This window comes from Heterocephalus glaber, unplaced genomic scaffold (assembly GCF_053883595.1).
Source record: "Heterocephalus glaber isolate CG9 unplaced genomic scaffold, H.glaber_assembly_v1.0 deba00001479, whole genome shotgun sequence".
Classification (NCBI taxonomy): domain Eukaryota; kingdom Metazoa; phylum Chordata; class Mammalia; order Rodentia; family Bathyergidae; genus Heterocephalus; species Heterocephalus glaber.
This window is the reverse complement of record NW_028258316.1, coordinates 18,785,996-18,812,452: the sequence shown is the minus strand read 5'-3', so window position 1 is coordinate 18,812,452 and position 26,457 is coordinate 18,785,996. Positions and strand designations below refer to the sequence as shown.

Sequence of the window (26,457 nt, the reverse complement as noted above, 5' to 3'; positions counted from 1 at the left end):
CATTATAGATGAGAAAATAGACACAAGAAAGAGGTTATGACTTGTCTAAGGTCACACGGCTTAATCACGCCAGCACAAAGCTAAATTGTGTTTTCTTGTTATCCCCTTTAACGCTTTACATAACCACATCTAATAACCATTGGTGCCAATATTCCACTCTATGTAATGGGAAAACATTATGGCTGAGATAGAAGGGGGTTACCCAGTGTTGCGGGAATGCCCACACCTGCCTCCACATCTGGACTTTTGCACTTGTACTGAAAATATTATTTAGAACTTCAAAATCTACTCAACTCGCACTTTCTCACAAGCCTTGGGCACATCTATTTTTCATTCATTCATCCATTCGACAAATATTTATTGGGTAAATATGTCCAAGTCACTAGATGGAAAGCTCTAGAAGCAGAGTGGTAACAGACATGTATTCTTTCTCCTCATGAATTTACAGCCTAGGAGAGGAGATAGCCATTGGAGATTGACCTCCAAAAGGAATCATACTGTCATCCGTGGTAATTGTCATGAAGGAGAAACTAGACCAGCATCCAGGTACCAGAAACTAGCATTAAGAAATAAGGAAGAGAGGTAAGAGTTGTGCTGTCCCATAACCACCTGTGGGAGTTGTGAAGACAGACCTTTCCTGGAGCAGGTGCAGAAGGATGCATGAGTCAAAGACTGACCACCCATCTGTCAGAGTACGAGGGATGCCCAGTGCTCACCACTTGGTGCAAACTCATGATGTCTAAAGTAAGAGATAACATTGCATTGGTCTTCAAGACCAGAAAAGAGGGATCCTAGGGAGGCATTTCCATCTGGAGGAAACAGGGTAGGTCAAAGAGAGGGACCTAGCCACAAAGTCTGTTTGCATGCTCAGTGATAGGTTGAGATCAATGTCTACGATACAAAGTTGTGGTTCATCTTTACCCTGAGTGAGTCCGAGTAAGGTTTGTTTGTCCTTTGGAGAGAATAGTGAAAAACAGGATGTTAGGGAGATGAATCTAGTGATGTTTACAGGTTGTGTCAGAGGGATGAAACTAATGGAGCATGGGCCAGTTAGGAAGCGTTCCAGTAACAGTGATGGTGATATACCGAGCACCGAGTATTTATCTCCTGTGCATGATGGCATGAAGCATTTATGGTGGGAAATAGCATGCTCATTTTTGCAAGTGGGAAATGAAAAGCTCAGACAGGTGTTATGGCTTGCCTAAATCTCATATTATGTGATTGCAAAACTGAAATTTGAAATCATAGTTCAGACCTTCCCCAATCTCGGAAAAATAAATGTCTCTATCTCCCAAGGGCTTGGATTTGTGGCTAGAATGTTGTGGTATCCACATGACTACATGAAGATTGTTCATTAAATAAGAGTGTGATGGCCTAAGCAACATACAGTATATCCTTTCAGACTTTAAAGGAGCATCCACACGGCCACACATTTACACAGCAAAATTCACCATATCAGGGGAACTTCCTTTCCTTCTCCTGCAAAGCAAATGAAAATCTCTGCCTTGACCTCTGGAATACCGAGAATACCAATATTGTTGGTGGTGGCATTAAATTGAAATGTGCACGTGACTTTTCAAGGACATGTGAAATATGCTTCTGAGCTTATTACTAACATCTACCTCTTTTGTCCAATTCTGTCTTCTTTTTGTGGTTTTCCCATGTGCATCTGTTCTTCTTTGCCCTCACATACATGCATAATAATGCCCATTACTTGGGTGCATATTTTATACCAGGAACTTTGCTAAGTATTCAGAGAACAAGATCTTATTACATCCTCCCAACCAAAGATGCATTGATGTCATGTTGGAACTGGGACTTAACTGAGCCATGTTTGTTCCCAAATTGTGTTTTTAATCACCAGACTGTCCGTTGTGCTTTCCTTCAAGCAGACATGCTTACATGTGCTCATTAGTTTCCTCTTTCCTGTATGTGCACATCTAAGCACTTCATCAACATTAATCAGTGTTTTCTACTCACCAGTCCCTGTGCTGGCCCTAAACATGCCAAGAATGTTCCTTCCCCTCTGGAACTTCCCTTGCCCATATTCATTTGTGGCAAGGATATTACTGTATTTGGACTGCCAAAATAGGAACTCTCTTTTCTTTCTAAAGTGGCTTCTTATATGGCCAGATGGATTCTGATGATTGTTTGGACTGGATTGCACATGCACTACTCCTCAGCTTCAAATTCTCTTCCTTTAAATTAATATAAAGTTGCTATGTAAATCTCATTAATGATGTGGGTGGAGACCAGGAGATTATCGCTCTGGAGTGTACCATGAGTGGAGCAGAAAGTGCTGTCAGGATGCAGGATTGGGTTTTATGGCTCAGGTCCTGGGTCTACTTCTCCCAAGCTATGTGACACTGGTCATTTCACTGCCTCTCTTGGAACAAAATAATTAATTCTATTTCGTCTAGAGAGTGTTGAGCAAGGCAAATGAAATAGTTAAGATGCTTTATGCTTTAAAATTTCAAGAAAATTTAAGATGTGTCTGTGTTTTTATAACCAACAATTATCCCATTGTTCTTTTCACTTTCTGAAGCAGTTCTGGAGATCCTCTTCTGTGAGTCTTTTTGTAGCTGCCTTGATGTCCTGAATCAGTTCAAAACATTTACCTTTCATGGTCATTTGATCTTTGGGAAAGAGCCAGAAGTTTCACAGTGCCAGATCTGGGGAAAAAAAGTCAATGAGGACACACTATAATGTTTTTCTGAGCCTGTCTTTCTGTTAGATGGCACTGGGCAAAGAAAACCTGTAGAGCTGCTTCAGAAAGTGGCAAGAAGGATGGGATAAATGTGTTCAAAGCAAGGGGGATTGATAGCAGTGTGTTTTTCACTGTAATAATTTTTTAATTTAAGCACTTACTAATAGTGTGATCACACCTCATAAATTTTAAAGGAGATGATTAAAAAGACCAGGCTTGATTCTGCCTGATTCTATGAATAGTGAAGGATAAGGGCTTAGGATGCCATAAAGGATGTGGAGTGCAGGGTGACCTGGTCCTTGACAGTTTCTTCATAAGTGAAGTCATTGTCTCCATGGTGTAAAGAATGAGTGGGGAGAGGAATATATAGATCCTCAAGCGATCAGAATGACCAAAGATGTGGTCTCTCCTACAAGGCATCTCCACCATCAGCACCATTCAGTCTGCCAGGATCTGTCTGAGCTATGCTACCTGTAGGGGTGAACAAAACTAAAATTTACTTCTCTCCATTCCTACTCCTCTTCTTCCTCTTCTTTGTCTTTTCCTTCCTCTCTTCCTCCACTCCTTTTTTAAAAGTTGACGTGCACTAATTTCCTTGACAATGTGTGTAAAAGAGCAATAAAGATATATCTATTTCTGACAAGAGAGAAAGAAAGGGCAGGGTTTAACAACACACGATGGCATATGCAGTAATCCTGGCTGCTGGGGAAACTGAGGCAGGAGGCTGAAGAGCTCAGGGCCAGCCTGGGATGCATAGCATGACTGTCTTGAAAACAAAGCAAAATAAACAAAAAATAACACAGAAAAGGGGAGGGGGGGTCCCAATGTGAGGAAAAGGAGCAGACATTTATCATGAATATTAGTGAAAACCATAGCTATAGTTACTATAGGCTATGTAAATGAGCACATGCAGTCTCTCACTGAACCCTGAAAACGGAGCTGTGTGTTAAGTACTTGTTTTTTCAGTTTATATTGGAGGAAATTATCAAGGAGGTGCCGGGATTTTGCCCAAGGCTACTCAGCTAACAAGGAGCAGAGCTGGGACAAACAGATCAGTCTGGCTCCAAACTACATGTGTTTTAACACGTGTTCTGTTGCCAGTGGCCTGGCGCCAAGTCCTGGGGCTTGTACTATCTCACTTGTTTCCTTTACAGCTGTCAGGCGAAGGTGTATTCTCCCCATCTTACAGATGAGAAGACTAATACAAGAGGAAATGTCTTGACTTTCAAATCACAGACCGACAAGTGGCAGAAACGCCACTTGAGCTCAGGACTGTTGGTGTGTAACCGCCTCACACTGCCTACATATGAGCAGAGAGTTAAGCCACAGTGGAGGCAAACACAGGTGCACCTTGAACCCTCAGGAGCATCTCGACATCCCAAATGCACTGTAGAGTCTGTATGTCTGTAATTACGGATTTCAGGAAACTTTAGGCATGCTTCTCTCAAACTGGTCTCCTATTTGGACAGCTTTAAATAGTTTGGAAGGAATTGTAAATTCATTTATCTCCTCTCTTCCTCAAAAGAGATCTGGGACATGTACAGGATAAAACTTTTCATCCATAGAGTACATGTGAGAGAACTGAAGCTGGGAGAGATGAATTAACTCATCCAAGCTCACACAGTTAGTATGAATAACCCCATGTAGTCAGAGAGGTTTCCGATAATTGCTCCTAGCAAGGAAAAGAATCCAGGTAGGAGAGAAGATATAGATTATATTGTGGATGCTGTTTCTGCTGTTCCATTCAGTCCTGCAAAAGGAAAACTGCTCCTGCCCATACTCTTACACAGCAGTCCTGTAGGAGCCATCTGAGCCAATCTTTACCTTGTGAATCACTCTATATGGCTACTATTGATGCTCTCACCTCTGATGCCAGGAGACAAGACGCCCAGAACTCATTATAACTTGGCATAATTCTCCAGCACTGATTCACCTTTAAACTCAGTCTAAACGGAATCTTTTGAGCCAGGGTGGGCTCAGAAGGTGGAGGATGCTGAGAAGCAGTCCGTCAGGTGTGCTGCTCTGTGACATCTCAGTCTTCCTCTGAATGCCTGGTGGTACCAAGTCCTTCAGTCATTTTGGTGGGTCTCTCTCTGACTGAACTTAGTGCAAGGACCATGAGTATACTTAACCTAAATCTGTCTCTTTTAATCACTCTCCTCTGGACAGATAAAAGCTTTCCATAGGATTGCTCTCTCAAGCATTCCTTTGTGGCTTTGATACCAGCGATTAAATCATGGAAGGGAAAACAAAACAAAACAACAAAAGGGCCAGCTTCAACCTTTAGCTTTTAATTTTTTTAGCCTCCTGAAAGAAACCAGATTGTTGACCTAAATTCCCCCTTTCATCCCCACCACCTCTCACCGTTGCTTGTATTCTCCTGGCAGATGTCTCACAGCTAGTGGGCATCCTTAAATCAGAGGGCCTGAAGCTGTACCCCTCTACAGTGACCTTACATCTCCCACAGTGAGAACCCAGGCTAGGTTTTCTGAAGGAGCCAGGTCTTGGAGTTCAGAGTCTGAAATGGAAAGGACCTCTATGACCCTCTGTCGGGACGCTCCCCTCTCATAGGAGGAGACGTGAAGAAGCTTAGGGAGGGAGCTCCTTATCTAGCGACCCACACATCAGAGCAGTGGAGTCGGGCATGGGAGCCTTCGCTGTGGGTGAAGGTTATTCCAACTCCAAAGCAGCCCAGGTTCGAGTTCGGGCTCTAGAGCCAGACTGCTGCAATCATGATTCTCCCACTTCCTACCTGGGATCCTGGAAGGGAAAATCACTTAGCCTCTCACTCTTCAGTGTCCTTTTCTTTATGTTGATGAAGCCCGTTTCAAGGGTCATTATGAACGTTACATGAGATACCTGTGCTTATCAGAGAGCATGGTACAAAAAGGCTTTCACAAACTGCTGGCTATTACCATTATTTATTTGAAAATGCTACTTTTTCAGAGGGAGGAATGCCCTGGGCAGAGCTTTGTCGCTCTGCAGTTACTCTTCCTAATGAACAAAAACAAACAATAATACCAACTGAATGTAAATTGTCATCTTTTGCTAGTTCTCCTCTTTAGTCAGGGGTGAAAGAAAGGTAGGTATTATTAGACCTATTAAGTTCAATTATTCCAGGAAAATGTTGTTTAAGAAAACCACAGGATGGAGACACCCACCGCTGGGATCCCCTTGGCTATGGAGGAACTGAACTTGGAATTGGGGTGTGAATTCCAGTCCTTCCTACCCCTGAGCTCTGTGTGACTTGGGGCCTCATTTTCCTGAGTCTCAAGTTTTCTCACTGATACAGAGCAGCTGTGGTGCAAGGTAGCTGTGAGAACTGTATCTTGGCTTGGAAGCAGCTTCCTATGTGCTCGACACACAGCAGGTGCTTCGTCAGGGTTCATTCGCGTGGAAACACAGCAGCACCCCTTCCTTGAGAGGAATGTTCATGTATATAGCGACCACCCTAACAGATTTTGAATCCTCATAATTTACCTTGCTCTGCTCAAAATAGGAGTCAAGGAAATCGGGGCTCTGTATCATAGCAAGAGAATGATTCAGAACTAAGAACAAGGCAGTGAAATACAGGGTAGGTTTTAGAGAAATCCTACTGGCATTAGGCCTCAGAAAGCTTGTTAAATAATGGTGTAATAGTTTACTAGAAATGCTCTAACAAAAGACCATAGCCTGTGGGGTTTAAACAACAGAAATTTCATTTTCTTACAGTTCTTGAGATTAAAAGGCTGTAATCCAGCTGTTGGCATAGTTGGGGTTTTTTTTTCCGAGGACTCTCTCCTTGTCTTGTAGATGGCCTTCTTTACACTGAGTCTCCACATGGTCTTCCCTCTGTCCACTCCAGTGCTCTAATTATTTTTTTTCTTATAAGGACTCCCTTCATATTGGATGTCACCTGTTGACATCACTAATATAATTACGTCTTCAAGGACCCTATATCCAAATATAGTCATATTCTGAGCAACAAGGGATTATAACTTTGTGTGTATATGTTTTTAGGCTAACACTACTGTTTAGTCCGTAACAAATGGAAAGGAAGACAGGAGGCAGCCAAGATTATGACAGCAATCTCAGGAGAAAAAAGCCAGTATAAACATAGGAAATTGGAACAAACCAGGGTCAGAATCCAACAGACAAGGATGCTAGTGATGGGAATCCAGACGTGGACAGACAAGCTCAAGAAACTATGCCAAACTCCAGAAAGACACAGAGGTGCAGGCAAATCTTGGGCCCCAGTGAAATGTGGTGAGCCCAACAAAACAAACTAATTATTGGTAGTAAAGAATCATGGATTCTGAGTCTGTAATTTAGGACCAGTCGAGAAAGTGTCACGGAAAGCAGCCTTCTGGCTTGTAGTTTCACATAGCTTGCTTGTGTTGGCGCTGCAGGACTTGCAAAAATATTTCTGGAGGGAAAGAATGGCTGCTATCATGAAATCAACCAATAACAAATGCTGGTGGGGCTGTGGGGAAAGAGGAGCCCTGCTCCACTGCTGGTGGGAGTGTACACTGGTGTAACCACTGTGGAAATCAGTATGGAGATACCTCAAAGAACTAGGACTGGAAGTCCCATTTGACCCCGCTATTCCACTGCTGGGGATCTTCCCCAAAGAATTAAAAGAATCATACCACAGTGATATATGTGCACCCATGTTCATAGCAGCACAGTTTGTAATAGGTAAAACTTGGAAACAGCCCAAATGCCCATCAACTGGAGACTGGTTAAAGAAAATGTGGTTTTTTAATAAAATGGAGTACTACTCAGCCATAAAAAGTTAGAAATTAGAGACATTTATAGCTAAGTGGATGCACATTGAGGCAATACTCTTAAGTGAAATAAATAGGACACACATGTGTAAATACCGAATAGTTTCTCTGGTGTGAGAAACTGAAAGTGTAAATAAGGACTAAATGTATATTAGGTCATGTGAAATAGGAAGAAAAGGGGCAAAGGGGAAGGAAGTGGGAGGGCTAGGGGAAAGGATAGAAGGGAATGGGATTAATATGAGAAAATGGAAAAATAGGAACAAAATCTTTGTAAATAGGGAGGACTGGAAGGGTTGAAGGGAGGCCTGGGCAAGGGTGAAAAATAAGAACCAAGAGAGACTATGTAAAGGTGCAAATTTCCAATGATGAATGTCAATATATTGTATACCTAAAATGTACCAATGATTAGAATGAATAATCGATAATGTAAAATAGGAAGAAAAGATCTAAAGGGGTAGGGGTAGTGGGAGGGGCAGGGGAAAGGAAAGAAGGGAAAGGAAAAATGCTGAGAAATAGAAAAAATGGAAATAAGGTCTTTGTAAATAGGGAAGGGTGGAGGGGGTGAAGGGAGGGCTAGGAATGGGGAAAAAATAAGAACCAAGATGCATTATGTAAAGGTACAGTTCCCAATGAGAAATGTAATTGTGTTGTATACCTAAAATGTACCAATAAAAGAATTTAATACAAAAAAAAATTTCTGGAGGGGGTCATGACTTTAAACAGCCTACAATAAAATGCTTGGCACTTGGCACTTCCTGCGGTGGCACAATTACAAGGCTGAGTCTGGGAATCCTATAGGCTTGGTCTCGGGCTGTGTCGCCTTGGAGAACATCTGCTCTTCCTGAGCCTAGGTTGACTCCCTGCATGCCTTCTGCTTTTGGGCTTTCCTCTTTCATGCATGTTATTCCTCTCTGGGGTGGAGTTGAATGGGGAAAAGATGAGGAGAAGCAGAGGCAATGAAAACAACCAAACATCAAGCTTCTGAGAACACTGAAGCCCTTTGTACATGAAGGTTAGATACAAGAAGGTAGAGTGTGCTGTAAAACCCACCTGATCCGGTGCCTTAACAGAAAACCTAGGGTAAGCTCTTCTCCCGCTGTGAACCTTGACCCCTCTCCCTCTGTGTAGTGTGAAGTATATTCCTCACTGGTCTGTGAGAGGTCTCTTGATAATTTTATTGCCTGGTCCCACATAGGTATAGCACTGAGGCAGGTGTATGCTAATTATATGTAGATTTCATGCAAAATTGCATGTGGTCTTCCACCTTGTCCCATGAGGATATGTCCCCTGGGATCATTCTGTAGTTGCACACAGATGGTGCTGACTTCAGGCTGACTTGCACTGTTTTTTTTAATTATGTTTCTATCTTACTGAACAACTGTGGGGAAGAGCAGCATGGAGTAGTATGGATAGTCTTCTGTTCTCCAGAGAATACAGCTCTGTGTTCTGTATGGAGAGACACAGATGGGAGGAAATCTAAGCATGCAAGAATTGGGAATGACTTAAGACATCCAATTCAAATCAGCACATATTTTTGAGCAGCGTCTACATACAAGGAACCATTCTAACGGTGAACAAAAGAGCTCTTAACTTCTAGCAGGCAATCATTTCATCCAGACCCCTTCTTTTACGGAGAAGGGAAACACGGCCCAGCAGAGTAAAAGGAGTGGTGTGACTTGTCCCAGGCAAAGTTACCTGGCATACCAAGCTGCTGGTGCCAAATCCCTGCTTTGGGGGCTGGGATCTGGCACCACTCTTAAGTTATTTTCATACAGGAATAAACCCCATCACCGAGGTACTCCTGCATCCCTACTAAAGCTCCGTGATTTCCTTTCGCCACTTTGACTCTGGGTAAATATCTCCCTCTGAACTTCTGAAGCCACTACTTCAAGGTTCTCATTTCCCTTAACGTGTTTCCTCTTGGCTTCACTGAGAACCCTCTCTTTGCCCTTCCTCTCTGCCTCCCAGGGTTAAACCACCCCTAACTCCTTAGCTGTTAACAGTAGCTGGCCCCCTCATTCCTTCCCTCTTTCTCTCTTATCTGCAAATAGAGGTGGCCTAAGCCAGGGTCCCAAGCCTGGGGGAAGATTCTGAGCTGAGGGCACACTACAGATGTGTAAACATTTTACCTTGCTAACCAGGCAAGCTGCCTTCCAAAGGCAACAGGAAAACCAGGGACCAGGAGCCCCTGGCAAAATAAAAACTTTCAGGGAGAGAGAGAGAAAGAGAGAGGGGGAAAGGATCCTAGTTCAGATGTTTAATTTTCTCATTAGAAGACCCTTCATTTTCTTTTCTTGGGAGGAGAGGTTAGGTAGGGGAGGGAGAGAAGTTGAGCTAAGACGTGGGGTGGACAAGAATGTGGCAGTGTGGGGTACCTCTGCTCAAATGGATTCCCCAGGTGGGCAGCAGCAAGAGAGGTATGGGCCAACTCATTCCAAATCTGGAGTTAGACCTTTGTCTTTGGAGGGAGTCAGCAGGTAGATAGTTTTTAATATGTAGTCTCTTAATATGACCTAAGCTGATGGGGAATTAAAATTTTTAAGTAGAGTTTGCCAGTGAGTTTGAGCAGGGTTCCTGCTTTTTCAAGCCTTCATCCTAGCTCTTAACACATCAGGAAAGGTGCATTCCGGGTACTTTCTCTGGTCTTTCTGTATTTTGTTTCCAGTCATTTCCTACTTTTTTTTTTCCTCGATATCACTCTCAGATTCTCTAGATCTGATAAAATGAACTCCCATTTGGACAGCCATTGTATGTCAAGGACGCTATACATTTAAGTATTGCAACATATTTAAAGAGAAATACAGATGAGAGAAACAGATGAATTAAAGCTCACAGAAGTGAAGTAATTTTTGTCCCAGACATATGGCTAGTAATTGCTGTCATCGAGATTCAAAGCAGATTATCCTGAGTCCAAAGAATCTGCTCTTCCTCCCCTACCAGGAACACATTCTGTCCTCTGGTCCTCCCTGTCCTTTAGCCCACATAGACATAAATTAGTACCTTCAATTCTGTTTGTCCTTAAAGTCTCTGCCTTGTCTCTTCCCACTCTTTGTAGAATCACTGGTGTCTTTATTCCTGAGACACTTACTGAGTGCCTGCTTTAGCTAGGTCCAAGGCAGGATACAGAGATGACTTAGGCATGGTCATCACTCTTGAGAATCAGCCAGTCTAGCAGAGAGGAGGTAACAGTGAGGACACAGGCGAGTCCAAAACCAGAAAACCATTGTCCAGTTTCCTAAATAGCTTCAGAAGAGAGAATGAGCCCCACTCACAAGATTATCAAGGACTACTTCTTGGAAGAGGTGCTTGTGTGTTAGTCACTGGGAACCCTAGAAGAAAGATCTGACTTGGACTGAGTGTGTGACAAGGAAGGCACCTCATTCAGGCCCTGCTTTACGATAGAGAGATCCAAGGCCCAGAGGGCACACTTGGTGCTTCTGTCAAGGTCACCCGAGCTACGGGAGCAGGATGACTGTGTAAGGAGACTCCGGCCATTACCTGAAATGTTACTGCATGACGAGTGGGAAAACTGGTATAAGTGGGTTTATCTTGCAGCAGCCAAACTACTGACCATAACAGCAGCTAACAGAGATTTCCATAAATTCTACTGTCCCAGTACCACAGAGGAGTAAAGATTGTGTGAGCCTTCTCTATTGATTTCACTGAACACTGTCTGTGACCATTTGATGGGCATTAAGGGCAAATGCACAGTCAGAGTTATGGTGACGGAAACAATGCTCCAGCTGAGAGAAGGGACTGTCCTAAAGGAGGATCTTTTATTCTCAACTCCCTTTCTCCTCTCACTTGGCCTCGTATGTCATCTAACACTTAAAATGCACTCGTAATTAGAAAGACTTCTTCCCCATTCGGCAGTTTTATTGGGCCAACAACACTGGGCGTATTCTAGAAAGGCTGGTGAACAAAGGGTTGGCAAATACCAAGATAATTAGATCCAGAGAGAATCCACTGGCATTCCCAAAGTAAGTCTGGAGATGTCCGAGTGGAACCACGCAAACATCTAAGAAAACCCCTGATTCCCCTACCCACCCACCCTTTGTCGAATAGATGGTACAGGCCACATCACTGGTAACATTGGTGACCAGGGGTAGGAAGTGTTACAGGGTTAACACACAGGACAGTGCATCCCAGGGTCTTATAGAGCTGGCACCTACTTACCAACCAGTTGATCTTGAACCTGTCTCTTCACCTGTCATTGCCATAACCATCTCATTTAAATAAGAAATACGATATTACATGTATTAAGTGAACTGATGCATGTATAAATTTTAGCATGATATCTGGCGTGGTGGGCTTTGCTTATTATTACTATTATCTAGGCATCGCCAGCATCTTTATATATAAAGGAAAACAAGCTGAATTTGTCTCAGAAGATTTGTCCATGATTCTTTTGAACCCAAAGAATACCTCCATTCTGTGGGTCTCACGTCCCTCATCTGTCAGGTGAAGGAGGTGGAGACACTAATCTTTAAAAATCTTTCAGCTCTGCCATTAAGTGTTTGCCTTTCTTTGGAGGTGCATGTCTGGGCTTGCTAAGACTCCTGTTAGAGACAGGACCCCTGGGTTTTAATCCCTGGCTCTCACTATTTAGGCCAACTTTTTCCCTACTTCAGCACTGCAGATGAGTTCATGCCTGCTCACGGCAGGTGCTTCTTAAAGCTCCAGTGACTGCCCTCAAAGCTCTAGTCCTGCGCACTGCTCTTCTGAACGTGCATCCTCCACTCCGTATCATCTCCCACTGTTCTCCTCTTACCTCAAACAGAACCCAGCAATTAAAATGCCATCCTAATTAGAAAGTCTTCTTCCCCACATAACCCTTCACGAGGCCAGTGATTTTTCAGATTTTTGTTATTCTTGCCATTGCGCTTACATTTTCTTGAGACAAAGTACTCATTCTTCAAACAAAACTTTCTCACATGCTCCGCATTCAAAGCTAATAAAAGCAAAACTGCATGGGGTCAAGTTGTGGTGAGACAGCTCCAAACCCAACTTGCCTTCTCAGATTCTCTAGCCCTCACCTTGCCCTTGGGGCAGTCCCAGAGGCACCGTATCTGCCAGGGTACCATGGGGCAGTTTAAAAACCAGTAGCGTAGGATATCCTAATAGAAACCTTATCAGGAGAAAATAATTTACTCCTTTCTCCTTCCGCCCTTTATTTATTCATCTTTCTCTTTTGGGGCCACATAGGGCTGTATGACAAATGTTCTTCTTATACCTCGCGTGACCGAGGATGGGTCGTGGGCATTCACACCGTCAGTGATCAAGGCGACAGAGATCCACGCTACTTTTTCTCCTTGAAAACAGACCGGGCCCGGCAAGTGACCACCATCAATGCCCACCACAGCTACCTCCCAGGCCAGTGGGTGTACCTAGCTGCCACTTACGATGGGCGTTCGATGAAGCTGTATGTGAATGGTGCCCAGGTGGCCACCTCAGGGGAGCAAGTAGGTGGCATATTCAGCCCGCTGACTCAGAAGTGTAAAGTTCTTATGTTGGGGGGCAGTGCTCTGAATCACAACTACCGGGGCTACATCGAGCACTTCCATCTGTGGAAGGTGGCCAGGACTCAGCGGGAGATACTATTAGACATGCAAACCCATGGCCTCCACACCTCTCTACCTCAGCTCCTCCTCCAGGAGAACTGGGACAATGTGAAGCGCATGTGGTCCCCCATGAAGGATGGCAACAGCCCCAGAGTGGAATTCAGCAATGCCCATGGTTTCCTGCTAGACACCAATCTGGAGCCCCCTTTGTGTGGGCAGACGCTGTGTGATAACACGGAGGTCATTGCCAGCTACAACCAGCTCCCAAGTTTCCGCCGACCGAAGGTAGTGCGCTACCGTGTGGTCAATCTCTACAATGATGACCATGAAAGCCCAACTGTGAGCCGCCAGCAGGTGGACTTCCAGCACAGGCAGCTGGTTGAGGCCTTCAGGCACTACAACATCTCCTGGGAGCTGGAGGTCCTGGAGGTGAACAACTCCTCCCTGCGCCACCGCCTCATTCTGGCCAACTGTGACATCGGTAAGATTGGGGATGAGAACTGCGATCCGGAGTGCAACCACACACTGACCGGCCATGATGGCGGGGACTGCCGCCACCTGCGTCACCCTGCCTTCATGAAGAAGCAGCAGAACGGGGTGTGTGACATGGACTGCAATTATGAACGATTCAGCTTCGATGGCGGGGAGTGCTGTGACCCTGAAATCACCGACGTCACTAAGACGTGCTTTGACCCTGACTCTCCGCACAGGTAAGACCCTCCTGGGCAGAAGGTGCCCAGCTAAAAGCTAAATGTGATTCCCCTTTTTGTAAGAAAGGTACTTGAGGCCTATAGTGATTATTATAATTTTCCAGCTCATGCAGCACCTTCATGACCAAGGTGAGTCTGTTACTCAGACGATCAAGGGGATCGTGCGTTGCCATAGTTGATTACAAAACTACTGATGAAGTGTTTACCATTGGCCGTTGAGAAAGACTAAGAACCCTGTCTTTCAAAAATCTCAGTGTTTAAACTGAGTGATATGTACTGTGTACAAATAGCTGTCATAACGCACATAGCAGAGTTAGTTAGACCCACACTGTCCAATTCAGTAGTCCCTTACCACATGTGAGTATTTAAATTTAAATCAGTTGAAAGTAAGTAACCTTTAAAATCCAATTCCGGAGTTGCATTTGTCACATTTCAAGTACTCCGTTGCCAGCTGGGCCCAGCAGCTGCCATACTGGACAGAGCAATTGGGAATATTTCCACATTGTCTGTTGGACGGTGCTGGTAGGGCTGGGGTCCCCTGGGGTCAACAACCTGGGTTCAGATCTCAGCTCTTCTAATTCCTTGTTTGGTGACCATTAGAAGTTGTTCTCTCCCCGTCACTGGCTAGCCTATAAGTACTTTTCAGTATGGAGAATTGTCATTTGGTTTCTAATGAGAGGAAGGGTGTGGTGTTCAGGAAGGGCTCTAGGAGATCAAAGGGAAAAAGCTGACTTGCAGCTTGAGCATATCAAATGGGGATTTCTTTGGGAGAGGTGATATTTCAGCAAGGTCTTCAAAAATAGGTATAATTTGGGACAAATTATAGATCTAAAGCACAACACAAGGACTACAGGTAATAAAATAGTGCTGTATGTAGGATTCACGCTAAATGTGTAGATTTTAGCTGCTATTGCCATGAAGAGGTAACCATGTGAAGTGACAGACGTATTTATTAGTTTCTCTGTAGTAACCTTTTTACTATCTATATGTATTTCATAACTTCATCTTGTAAGCTTTAAACATACACAATAAAACTTATTTTTAAAAATAGATATAATTTGAACATCAGAAGTTGGGTTGAGGGGCAGAGGGGACATTACAGGTGGAGGAAATTTCTTCTCTTATAGGACTGAGAAGAGGGAGGAAGGGAAAGCTTTTGTCCAGGGTCTCACTTAGCCTTTGCTGTGGCTGTGAAATATAAGAGAACCCAGCGTGGAACCGAGCAGTGACCTCTATTTGATGTGGGACCTGAAGGAACCAGTTTCAAGCCCAAGGAACAGTCAACATCCACTTTCCTGTTTTTCACAGATTCCTGCTGAACTTTTCCATTCTGTCCAACACACAGGACCCTGGACTTGCTGATGGCTAGAGCATATTTGCAGACCTCTGCAGGTTTTCTGCTGATGCTTCTCTTTATGTCTCTCAAAAGAGCAAGGTGTCCCATGCACAGGCCGAGTACCTATGTGGAAAGGAATGATGATGCTGGCAGGAGAGTGTCGTCAGCTCAGCCTGCTGGCACCAGGAAGGCCCTGGGACTCTCACCTTGGCGCCCAGACTTGCACAGCCTCTTCTGTGAAGATGCCTAGTGTGTGGCCAGTCTCTTCCAGGCTGTGATGCACTGTCATCTCTGCTCTCATTTGGGCCTTGCCAGAGCTTGACAAGGGAGACAAGACAGCAGTTAACATCTGCATTTGACTGATGGGAAACAGAGGAACCTTAGAGAACAAAGTGATTTCATAAGCTCACAGGTCAGGAAGGCCATTCTGTAAGTGGCAAACATAAGACTTCTGTGTTCAGTGTAGTGCATCCTGTGGAGCTAGACTACCAGGAGGTACTCCTGTGCCAGGGTAGAGGGGGCGTGAAGGAGAATGGGCATAGCTGAAAACCATTCATACGTTTGTACTTCCATTCATTTGCTCATTCACTCATTCATGCAACCAGTATTTATTCATCAGCTGCCAAAGGCTGAGAATGTAGATACACTTAGCCATATTTTGCTGAGGGAAATCCAGGATTCAGAAAGATGAGGGCCCTTTACTAAAAACGCTTAGCTAATATATGGATACCTTGGAGTCAAACCCAGGCTTGACTCTCCAGACTGACTCTTCAGCTCCCACTGCCGGAGGATAGTTTTAAATCCTAGCAACAATTAGAAGGAGAATTAGGGTAACAGGCATGGTCACTTTACTGAATTTTTGGGAGAAAACTAATGAGTGTGATTGGGTCAGGACCAATTGCCACTGGCCTTTGTGGAGCAGTCTACTGATGTGAGGGACCAAGGGGCCCCAGGTTGCAAATAACTCACAATCAGCAGGCAGCACTGGCAGATTCCAAAGGCCTCCACTTTTCTCAGTCACGGAACTGCATGCCTAGCATGTGTGTGAGCAGCCATGTGCCCGCTCTGTGACCACTCACACTAGGGCCTGTTTGTTTACTGGCTGGAAAAGCTGTACGCCCTGGGTGAGTCCCACCAGGTTTGTGCGGTCTCCTGACCAGGCTGGAGGTTACTGAATTCTGATAGGGTCAGCTCTCCTGTGTGCAGAGAGAACCCTCTAGAAAGTTGCAGAGAAATAGTCACTTTGTAGCTATAAACAAAAGGGGGGAGGGGAGGGAGAAAAGGAAGGAAGGCCTCTCTCTCCTTCTCTGTGAGTGTGTGTGTGTGTGTGTGTGTGTCTTCTATACCAGTCTCCAACTCTTTCTCCATCTCTTTCTTTATGAGTAAAGGCAATATTTAAACCACTGCTTCTCAATTTATAACGAGGGGCCAAATTTCTTCCTTTATATGTCACAGAGTAACATCTTTATATTGGACAACAAAAATGAATTGACATAAAAGTGAAATAACTCAGGAATGGTGCAGCCATGGTAGAATTCTCTAAAACTTTTCAAATGCCAACTTTCTGCACTCATCCTGCCAAGGACTAGTAGAAAACAATTCATGGACTCCCTACTTGGAGTAATATTGATTAAAATCCATCCTGACAATTTCTGTAGCAGTTCTTTTGAGAGAAATAAGATCCATCAGTAATGCAGCTGAGGTTGGCAGATACCATCAGAGACGTACTGATTTGCAATACATTGAAATGCTTATTTTTGTCCTTAGTTCATTGTGCATTGTCTCAGGAATGCATCTATGCAGTAAAGCACAGAGTCCCAGAACAGGGGCTGTAGAAAGCATCACAATGACGCCAGTTGTCTGACTTGAGAACATCCTCAGAGATTGTGGAGTTCAACTTCCTTCTGCCTCATAAAGGGAAACTGAGTCCAGAGCTCACACAATCCATTTGTGCCGAAGACTGGAGAAAGGGGTGCCAGACTCCCAACTCTTGGTAGTCTGCTCTGTCTCAGCACTGTTCTGATGTTCTTGTCAGCCACAGATACTTGCTTCTCACATTCTATCCTCATTGTCTTCTTCAATTCTCCAAGAGATTGGGGCTATGAAGTGCTGCGTGAGTAAGGTTGGAAGAGGACTGGATGACAGCCTTGATTTTCCATGATTCATTTCAGCACTGTTAGGGCTACATCAGCACCAGGCACCCTTAGCGATAAGTAATAAGGACAGCTAGCTACAGATGTTGAGAAAGGAAACCAGGGAAGTGAAGGGCTTGGAGCACAGAATCTGACCAGTCACAGATTTTGATCTGGAGGAAAACCTTCTCACAGGGTCATGACTAGTAGGTCATGACACACACACTTCAAGTCTCTGAAGGTTTGTGCCATGGAAAAGGGACTCCAGTTATTTTATATGGCTTCCAAGCGATGGCTGGGACCAGAGTGTTGCCTTTCCAAGAGACACCTTCGAGCTGAGGGACAGATGATGTCATCTCCAGTCAGTGCTTCCCTGCAGGTGAGTGAGCCCCCTATTTCAGAGGCATGCAAGTCAATGCTGATAAACATGTATGGGGAGGCAATAACTGGTATTAAGAACCAGCTGGTCTTTCCTTGAACACAGTTCAGCCCAAATTTTTGCTGGTATCGTATTCCAGGTCATGTTATGAAGCCATATGGTGACTGTTTTTCTGCTCTCTATGAGGCATGTATTGAGCATGTCAACCTCTTCCAGCCTGTTCACAGTACTCCTGAGGGTACTGTGATGGGTTGGACATATTTTTCACCACAGAAAGCCTTCCACTTCCCCTAGAAAGTCATATGCAAACATAGCATCTGATCTGGATTTAGGACAGGAGATCTGCCTTGCAGAGGTTTATCCTGACTAGAGACACAAGGCAGATCAGCTGGAGGAGGAATGATCTGAAGAGGCATCAAGGAACAGGCAGCCTGTTGAGAAGTAAAGATGTACTGTCTCTATCAGGGTCCTGGATGGCACACTGAAGCAGAATCATTAAGGAGGGGAAAAGAGGAGGTGGTTTGAAGAAACAGCTATTTATAGGCAGTTTAGGCAGGGTTTAGAGAAACCAACAAGACTTAAAACTTTACTCCAGGGCTAGCAAACCCAGGGAGCCATTTCTATCCTTTGTCTATAGAAGCAAAAAGAGGGAGTGATTACAGACTCCAAAGAGAGTGGCTGTATAGAGTGGATTTCCTGGCAGCAAGTATGAATTTCAGTAGAGGAAAACAGTCAGACTGTCACCACCTGATCAGAAGGGACCTAGGGAAGTAGATTCCACATTGTCATTCCTTCCTGCTAGTAGTTACCATTGGGTAAACCAAACTGGAAGTTGAGGCTAAAAGGCTAAAGCCAACCTGTGGAGGCACAGAGTACTGGAGCAGGGCTCCAGATGAGCAAAGGGAGAGGGCCCAGAGCAGCACAGAGACAGCTCAGGCAGAAGACAGAGCAGCACAAGGGCGGTAAGGAGGGTGAGCAGCAAGGCCAAGAAGAGCCTGCATGCGGCTGGGATCCAGAAAGTGAGCAGGTTTATCTCACAACAAAACTTTCATATCAGGCCTCACCTTTTTTCCCTTCTTCATTCCTTTGTTCTCACTCCCTCTTCATTTTCTTCCCGCCTTCTGTTCTCGTCTTCATAAGTATTTGATGACTATTTCTTGGTGCCAGCCCTATCCCTGCTGTTTGGGAGCTCACTGCCTAGTGGGTCAGACAGACCAGTGAACTACCCATGTGTGGTGGGTAGAGCTGGCTGTCACCTGATTGGCTTGGGGATCTGCCCAGGAGATTGGTGAAGCACACTTCTGAGTGTGTCTAGGTGAGTCTTGGAGGCTGCTCCCTTCCCCCTTTCTCTCTGGCTCTGTTCCCCTACTCTGTCTTCTGTTCACCATGAACTAAGCAGCCTTGCTCCACCATGGCCTTCTGCTGTGATGTTTCTGTCTTGGAATCAGATGAGCATGTACTAAATGCCCATAAAATATGAGCCAAATGAAACCCCTCTTCCTTTAAGCTGTGAGTATCAAGTATCACGTCCAGCCATGGGAAATCTGACCAATACACCATGGCAGTGGCTGGTATGAGGGAAGAGACCTGGGCTCCATGTCAAGAGGAGCAGACTGTGTGATCAGTGAAAGCCTCTCAGTGCTGCCAGCCAGTAACAAAAGACACTCCAGGTGAACCTTGGCCATTCTTGCCAATTGTGACAGAATTTCACCTATAGCTGTGAGAGGTCTTTACAAACAAGTAGAATGCTCTCTTCATGCACCCTTCTATGAATGAAATGGAAAATCTGGATTTAATTCAAAGTCTGTGTCAAGAGATCCCAGGTCAGTGAGCACTCTGGGCTGTGGCCATTTCACCAGGAGAAGACACTGCAACAGACCTGCTAATTCCCTATATGGATCCTTCCAGATCACAAGCACTGACACCATGAGGTGGTCTTTACCTCTCCATGAATATCCATTCACATGGATTAGGATGGGTGAGAAACAAAGAAAATTCCCCTATACCCTGTTGTCTTATAAGCAAATGTCTTTTGTCTCCTCTTTCCTGTGATGGTGATTATTATTACATATAGCAAGGGCATCCCCCTGGGTCTACATTTATTTTACCAAGTGAACATGGCTGAAAGTCTCACAAAAGCAAATGTGATAAGTCTTGAAAGCACCACTTTGACTTCTCTCAGTCTCTTCTCCTGTTCCTTATCAGAACCTGTTAATTGATTTGTCTTATTTCATGGGGCTTGCCACTTCTTTTCAGAGGTATTCTTTTGGTATTTTTCTGCTCCCCAGCTGCTTTTAAATCTGAAAAAGTTGTGCAGAATCAGGGACTTCCTGAGCTGGAGGAAGAAAGAAGGCTCTGGCCTCCTCTTGCTGCTGATGAGGAGACTAAGCTCTCTAGAAGGGGCCACACCAGCCCCACCTCCTACTGGGAGCTACCAGGACCTAGGAGTTCATATCCTACTTTTATGCCATTGCTCCCCTCCTCCTAATTGCCTTGATATCTTAGAAACCAGCGGTTTGGAAAAATTGATGATGTTCTCACTCATCATCTATGTCTTTGTTTCGAGGTCTTTAATATGCAGAACACAATAATAAATGCTATAAGGATTCAAGACAGACTTTCATCCTAAAAAAGCTTGAATGATATGGTTTCATGACCTTTTGTCACAGTCATTCAAAGAATGGCAAGAAGGCAGATGAATAATTTCTAATTGCAACACAAGATTGTAAGCTTCTGAGAAATGGAGAGATCATAGTGTTTGGAGAAGTTAGGAATGGTTCACTAGTGGAGAAGGGACCACAAACTGGTTCCCAGCATGAACAGATGGCTTTATGATCATGGAAAAGAGCCATATGGTGAGACCAGACAGGTAGTGTGATGGTGATAAAGAGGTGGAGGTAGAAGGTGTTGAGAGGTTACAAGAAAGAGATGAGTCTAGTTGGAACTTCATGAAGTTAGAGGCCATGATTTGTTCTTCAGGTTATAGACTCTGAAGAGCAGCTAATTTAAAATCAAAGAAAAGTTCAAGGGAAACAGATTGTGTCCTTGGCTGGGCAGTTTCTTCTCATTGGAATCTTGAGCAAGTCTCTTCATTTCTTTGAGCCTCCACTTCCACATTATAGAAAAAATAATAATAATGTCTGACGGCCTGGATCAAATATTATTTTATGTGGCCATGAGGGTCACAGAAAACAATATTCCAGAATGAGTTCTGGGAAGAGTTAACAAGCATGCAGATAAAAGGGGACATTGTTTTGTACTGTTTTTTTTCCTCAGAAACTTTGTTCATTCTTTTCCAGTAATCATGTAAGAGAAATTGCTTGGAATTTTATAATCAGAATATCAGGGTTTATTTAATGTGACTAATATTCATTACAGCAATAACAGCAGTCAGGCCTGGTGTAGTGGAAAAATTATGCTTGTTGGAGACTGAGCAGGGTTTGAATCTTGGCTCCATTCTGCACTAGCTGTCTGACCTTGGCGCATTGCTCAATAAGAGAAGTGAGTTTCTCATTTCTTAAAATTGAGTGATAACAGCTATTCTACAGCATGTCATGAAATGTTAATGGAGCCACCTAGGAGAAATGCCTGGCACATAGTAGGTGTTGGAGGTTTCCTCCTGTCTTATGTGTACAGAAAGACACTGTCTCCTTTGTGTCGACATTGTTTTACGGAGACTCCCTTCCTACAGGCTCATAAAAAAGACCTGGATGGAACTGCAAAGTACAAATTGAGAACATTTTCCCAGATTACTTTCATTCTTAAAATACTAACTTTTGGAGAGGATGGCCACGGAGTTGGTATTTTTAAATGAAGACCACACCACTTATATCAAACTGAATGAGTTGTATACTGGTTTATTTTGAAAATGGTCCAAATGTCTAACTATGTTAGAGGACATATTTCCTCACAGACCCATCCCACGCAGTGTTGGGATTGGTCATAATGAGTCACATATCAGTTCTGTTGAAGTTACTAGATGTTTCAACCATTTCCAGCTCCCGTGCCTGCTTGATTGTAGATGCACAAATATACATGTCCAGGCATATCGGTAGCATGGTCTGATTTTCTCTGACTTAGTCTGGGTTTCCTGTATGCTTTTTTTCTGAACCAAGTCCAGCTTTAGCCACAAGTTCTAACTTTGAACCTTAGGCACCTGTCACTTTTGTCCTTGAGAACAAAATTAGGGGTTATTAGAACTAAAAAGAAAACTATTCATAGCCCCTAATGGTGAAGATAATGAAGAACTCACAGTGTGACCTGTGAGGAACAGCATCTGTACAGCCTACTAAATAAATAAAACTGTGTTCAAATGACAGAATATTTCAGCCAAGCCATTTAAAATTTGCACAAGACTCAGTTACCTCTCTGTAAAATCAAGGATAAAAGTGATAGTCTAGTGTCCTGAGTGGTTTAGAAGACTCCATGAAGTAGTATATTTTCCCCCTTTGGAAGAGCATGTGGCACATAGCAAACACTGAAAATAGCAGTTGTTTGTGTTGCTGTCATTTGGAGGTTTCACTTCCTTGGGAAATCTTCTCACCTCTTACATGCATATCCCCAGATTCCCAGGACCCTCTCAATCTTGAGATTTTTCACTAGAATCTCAGGGCTGGTGTAGGAGGGAGAAGTGACCTAATTCATAATTCTCTGCTACCAAGCTCTCACAGGTTCCAGGTTTTTGAATTCCCAAAGATCTGAACATATTAAATGCTAATGTATTTATTTTCCCAAAAGATAAGCAGCATGCCACACTGAGCTTATGCATTTACAACAAAAAGCAAAGGCATGTCTGGGATCTCAGGTCAGGGCTCATTGACTAGTGAGGAGGGAAGTAACTGGAGGCCAATAGGGGCCCATAGTGTGCTCAGGGCCATATTAAGCAAGCTGTCTCCTGGCCTGGGAGTCTTCCCCAACCATACAGTTTATAGGCAAAAGTTGAGACCCTTCTGGGAGAACATTCCTGGGCAGCCTCCCAGCATGCTAGCATCTCAGGGGTCCCTCTCTCACCCCTTTTCTAGATTTGTGTTCCCATTTCCCATTTCCTGGACTGATGAGTGCCACAAGTACCCTTTTGAGGGCCTCATCTGGAAGATGATGGGCGCTATACACCCTGTTTTCACATACCTAGCCCTCTCATTTCCCTTTTTCTATCTATGGATGATGTTGACCACTCAGGCAGCCTCAGCACTTGGTCAAATGCTCGTCAAGGTTAGCAAACACACTTAGGGTGTGAGGGAGGGTTGACTGACAGGCAATAGTGCGCCTTGTTTTAATGAATGACACTTCACTAAATTGATTGCAGATCAGTTTGTTCCTTCAATCTGATCACTGGGCAGTGTTCTTCCTCCTGAGAGGGCACCCCTACCTCTCCACTGTCACTTTCAGGAAACACAAAGCCAGTGAGTGTGTGAACAGCGATGCCTTTTGTTCACAGGTTGGTTGGCATAGGTAAGACAGGCTTGCATTTTCTCCTCTTTTGGAGGGACATTTTACATCTTTCTCCTTTCTCTTTTGCTTCTCCTTCATTCTCTTTTCTTGGTTTTAGGTTGTTCGTAGTGATCTGGTGGTAAAGGGAGCTGGGAGAACATTGTCATTCTATCAGTCTTCTGCTGTTGGTGATTCTAGCCCTTGGGGAATTCACATAGCTAACTGCAGCTCTTACCCTTGAGCTTGACTTGTGACTACCGAACTATTTTTATGGCCACAGAGGGCAATGGTGACTGTAACTCCGCAAAAGCATGAAATGTCTCAGAATCTTGCACAGGGTGGAAGAGAGATATGAGGAAAGCCCTTTCCCTCAGGATCCATGGTAGAAAAACATAGTTTGCCTGTGGTTTGGCGAAATGTGAGGAAGGAGATGACTGGATTCTTCCAGTAAGTTGGTGGCCAGCATGAAGTAACACATTTTCCTTCTCTTACTTCAAATTCTTCATCTGTAAAATGGGATATTTTAAGGGCTGCTTTTGCTGAGAAATTCTCAAATCAGACATTGTAATCCTGTTCTTGGCTGTGGAAACTGGACTACCCGTGGGTAGGGGAAATAAGTGGCTTAGTATATTTAAAAGGCACAAATAAAGGCATGCATTAACACTGAAGTTACCTAAGGAAACAAGAGACAGTCTTACTTTCAGAGGATTTTCCAGCTCCTGTGTCTAATAGGGTACAGTGTTTTCAGTGTAGCAACGAAGAATAATTATGCTCTATGATCTGTTGAAAAAAAAATCCTACTCATCACTCAGGTCGCAAGAATAGGCTAGAGAGGGTCCCCCACAAATGCACAGTCTGCTTGTCTGCTATTGCATTTTCCCTCGGGCCTTGAATGTGGCATCCTCTTTCCAAAAATCAATTTGAATTTAATTCTACTTTTAACAACCTGACATACAGTGTCATTCCTTCCAGCATCATTTCTCCATACTTCAATTCTTTGACTGTCACATGACCCTATGACAGCTATCTCTGTTTCAGCCCACAGGATAGACAAAATTTGGAGAGGTTATTAGGCTTGTTAAAGGTCATCCAGAGAGAGCTACATCCACTGTCTTGATTGTACTTACTGTAAATAAATTCCTTATTTTCCTAAGATTAGGTGATTCACATGAGGCCATGGTCCAGACTAAATTCCAGACATTGTCATATTGACACATATTGATGATGATGTAATTCTTGATTTATCCTTCCCAAGTTTAATATTGTTTAGTTAGCATTTACATCGGTCATATGGCCAACATGACTAACATCTAGAGCCAAAGTCCAGGCTTCTGAAATACCTCCTATGTCTGAAACATGGCTGTTACAACTTCTGAAATACATGTGATTTGTATTTATTTAATTGTGCTTCAAGCATAAGACAAACCGCAGTGCTGTTAGTGAATTGTGTATGTTCTGCTCACTGTGGTCGGTTGTACTGTTTATCATTTGTGGCTTAGATGCTTCGAGAAAAGAAAGAGAAAGCTGTGTGTCCTGGCACTCTGTTGCTCTCTTGTGGAAGCAGTAGTTGGGCGTGATCTGGTCACATCACTGTTGCGGCACTTTTGAATACCACGTTACACTTCAAATTACCTTACTTACTTACCTAGCAGGAGATTCCTCATGCCTCAGTGGTTGCTTTCATAATTAGTGAACTCTTGAGTTCCTGAGACTGTCAAAGCAAAAATTGTAAAACACCACGATCTTAGGGAGATAACTGTTCGACTGTTTGTGTATGGGTATGTGTCTTCTCAGTGCCCGGAGCAGTGCTAGGTGCTGGGGGTACTACGTTGAAAATTGCACGAAAGGTGTGAGCCTTCTGCCCTGGAATTTCCTGAATGCAGGGAAGTAGCTAGCTGGGTAAGTGTCACTATGGAGAAGTCCAAGATGATGAGGGAACTCAAGGGACAGCTGGCGGACTCTGACGAGAGAGAGACGAGAGTCGCCCTTGGCCTTACACCTAAAGGTCGACTCACATTCACCAAGTGAGTCTGGCCCAGTGTGCCGGAAACCAGGTGTGCTGATTTACCTTCTACTCCCAGAAGTTTCTTAAATCCAATTTGAAAAGGTAAATGAGAAAAATAGCAGCTGTGTATTTCTTGGTAAAATGTATTTATTTAAAAGTAGAGTCCCTTATTCTAAGATCATTTTAGTCTTTCTTTTTGGGTACTACTCAAGTACCTTTTAGTTTATGAGAAGCATTGCAGTGTAGTTTGTTTCCCTTTTGAATGCTTTCTTCTTTCATCAAGATTAAAAATCTTTCACTTCCAACTCAGTTTCTTTTAATAATCTAAAGGTCTGAGGCACTCTACTATGGCACACCCTACATCTCTGAATCAACCTCTTCCCTCCTCAATTCCAGATCTTCAAGATCCTCCACCTGGTCTCACCATGATCCTATCCCCAGAGAGCCGAAGGCCTGTGATTTTCTCAAAGGTGGATCTTCTAGGTAATTCAGTGGAAGGCACAACGTCGAGAGGCTCGTTTCTGGCTGAGTCTAAGGTTACAGCTCCAATAAGGGGGACTGGGGTGTAGAATTTGAGACTGATAAAAGAAAAATTCTGTAACAGACCAATTCAGAAACCAGGCCCACTATTTCAGCTGCCCTCACTCCCACCCCACCCAGCATCAAACTTTTTCCCATGAATGAATACCACTATTACTTAAAAGTTCTTAAGTCCTCTCCCTTCTTGGCAAGACATTGCAAATGCCTCCTTCTCCACTCATATCCCTCCTGTAGTCCTCTTCTAAATTCCTCCAGAAAGCACTTTGGAAAACATAATCAGATAACTCTGTTCTCTGCCGTAACTCCTGCCAGGCTGTACTTAGAGCCTTCGGGACACTTTCCATTCTGCATAACCTGATATTCATGACCCTTCCTGATGTAGCCATTGCTGACAACCCCCGACCCCAAGCCTCCTTTTGTGAAGTCCCATACATGTTCCCAGTTCTGCAACACTTGCAAGCACTAACTTGCAGTTTTCACCTTCCCGTGCTCTTTCTGGCTTCTGGGCTTTCTAGAGCTTCTGCATATTCTCCGTTTCCCACAATTGGTCCAATATCCTACCAGTGTTTCCTGTTTATGTGAAAACCTCACTAATATCTTACCAATATTCCGCTGGATAAATGAATGCTCCTATCACATTCAACACACCATCTATCAAAACACAAATCATAAAAAATGAGAGACTAATGATTAAGGATATGATAGTTGGTATCCAAAGGCTGGGGATCGTATCTCACATCTAGCATTTATGAGTGAAGGGACCTTGTGAAAATAGTGTCACTATAGATTTTAGAGATAGCCATAGATTTTAGAGATACACATATTTAATCCTTAGGATTTTTGTAAAGTCTCAAAGAAACAATATGTTTTAAAAGTACTTCAACATGCTAA

General features: G+C 43.8%; 1 protein-coding gene across 2 annotated transcripts in view; it reads left to right on the top strand.

Annotated features, from left to right (window-relative positions):
* Pappa (pappalysin 1) overlaps positions 1-26,457 on the top strand; it is a 236,695-nt gene that overhangs the window by 21,159 nt on the left and 189,079 nt on the right. Inside the window, exons 2-3 of one of the 2 annotated variants that reach the window (XM_087183298.1) lie at positions 12,679-13,744; positions 25,423-25,509. In XM_087183298.1, the coding sequence (XP_087039424.1) occupies positions 12,679-13,744; positions 25,423-25,509 (1,153 nt within the window). The remainder of the gene's footprint in view (positions 1-12,678; positions 13,745-25,422; positions 25,510-26,457) is intronic. The other variant, XM_021262175.2, reaches the window with a different exon arrangement.